This window comes from Gavialis gangeticus, unplaced genomic scaffold (genome assembly GCF_001723915.1).
Source record: "Gavialis gangeticus isolate Ggan-Ray unplaced genomic scaffold, GavGan_comp1, whole genome shotgun sequence".
Classification (NCBI taxonomy): Eukaryota; Metazoa; Chordata; order Crocodylia; family Gavialidae; genus Gavialis; species Gavialis gangeticus.
In genome coordinates this window covers 164211215-164212234 of record NW_017729024.1, presented here as the reverse complement: position 1 = coordinate 164212234, position 1020 = coordinate 164211215, and the positions used below count along the sequence as shown (strand labels likewise).

At 55.6% G+C, this 1020-nt stretch overlaps 1 protein-coding gene across 1 annotated transcript in view; it reads left to right on the top strand.

Moving 5' to 3' along the window:
* The first annotated feature begins 294 nt into the window (after positions 1-294).
* LOC109297939 (receptor-type tyrosine-protein phosphatase kappa-like) overlaps positions 295-1020 on the top strand; it is a 30712-nt gene continuing 29986 nt past the window's right edge. The window contains exon 1 of the mRNA XM_019518024.1: positions 295-392. Coding sequence (XP_019373569.1) covers positions 320-392 — 73 coding nt within the window. The 5' untranslated portion in view covers positions 295-319. The remainder of the gene's footprint in view (positions 393-1020) is intronic.

Genomic DNA, 1020 nt, shown 5'->3' with positions numbered 1-1020 from the left:
AGGCTTGCCCAGGGTAAGCAGCCAAGGGAGCATCCCCTACAGAGGAAGGCAGGAGGCTGGGAGCCAGGGCCCTGTATTGCTGCTTGGCTGTGTGGCCTTTGGACAAACTCATCTAACCCAAGCTATTCATCTTGAGGCTCTGGTCTCGCTCAGCTGAAGGCACCAGGCACCACGCCACACAGGTGCAGAAGCACTTGACCCCGGCCTGCCGCGGTTTCCCCATCTGCAGAGTTAGCCCCAGCTCCTCCAGAGAGACATAACGAGCCTCTGAGATGTGCTGGGTGCTGTGTGAAGATTGCTTTTGCTCCAGAGGGCAGGGATGGTTGTAACTCCTGCCTCTGCTCTTCCACAGGTGGAGAAAGCCAGCTGTGTGCGCTACAACTTCTCTGTTGGTGAGTGGCATTTCTTGCTATCGCTCCAGTCCCTGCCAGGCTTGCCTCTGAGCCAGAGGCAGGGAGAAATCCTGAGCACGTTCTTCCCTTTCTAGGAGCTCTGGTGCCCATGGGGGTAGGTCTGGTTCAGCATGTCCACTTGGGGAAAATGCGGGGAAACATTCTCAGCAGCTCTCCTCAGCTCTGGAGCTCCCTCCCTCTGGATGCCAATGGTGCCCAAACCTGGGCACCTTCCAGAAGTGCTGCAATAGCTTCCTTCTCGGGCAGGTGTTTAGCCACCAAAGCTAGGTTGGGAGGTGGTTTCATTTATTCTCTGCTTGATTTTTGTCTCATCTATTCTCATTGCCCTTTCAAGTTGCTCCATTCTGTTATGGTGAGACACCCTCAGCCTGTGCTGGGAAGGGCAGTGTATGAATGGCAGAAATAAATGGGGCAGCCCCTGGGCCCATGTGATGTAGGAGGTCAGGGCTGGATCTTCCCAAGGGCCTCTGGTGGCCCCAGGTCTGTGAATCCCGGCGGGGAGGGAACAGGCCTCTGCTTCCAATTTAACCCACTCATCTGGGTCAGGATGGAGCATCGCTTCACCACCCTCCTGGTGAGAGAGTTTTTCCTAATATCCAACCTCAAC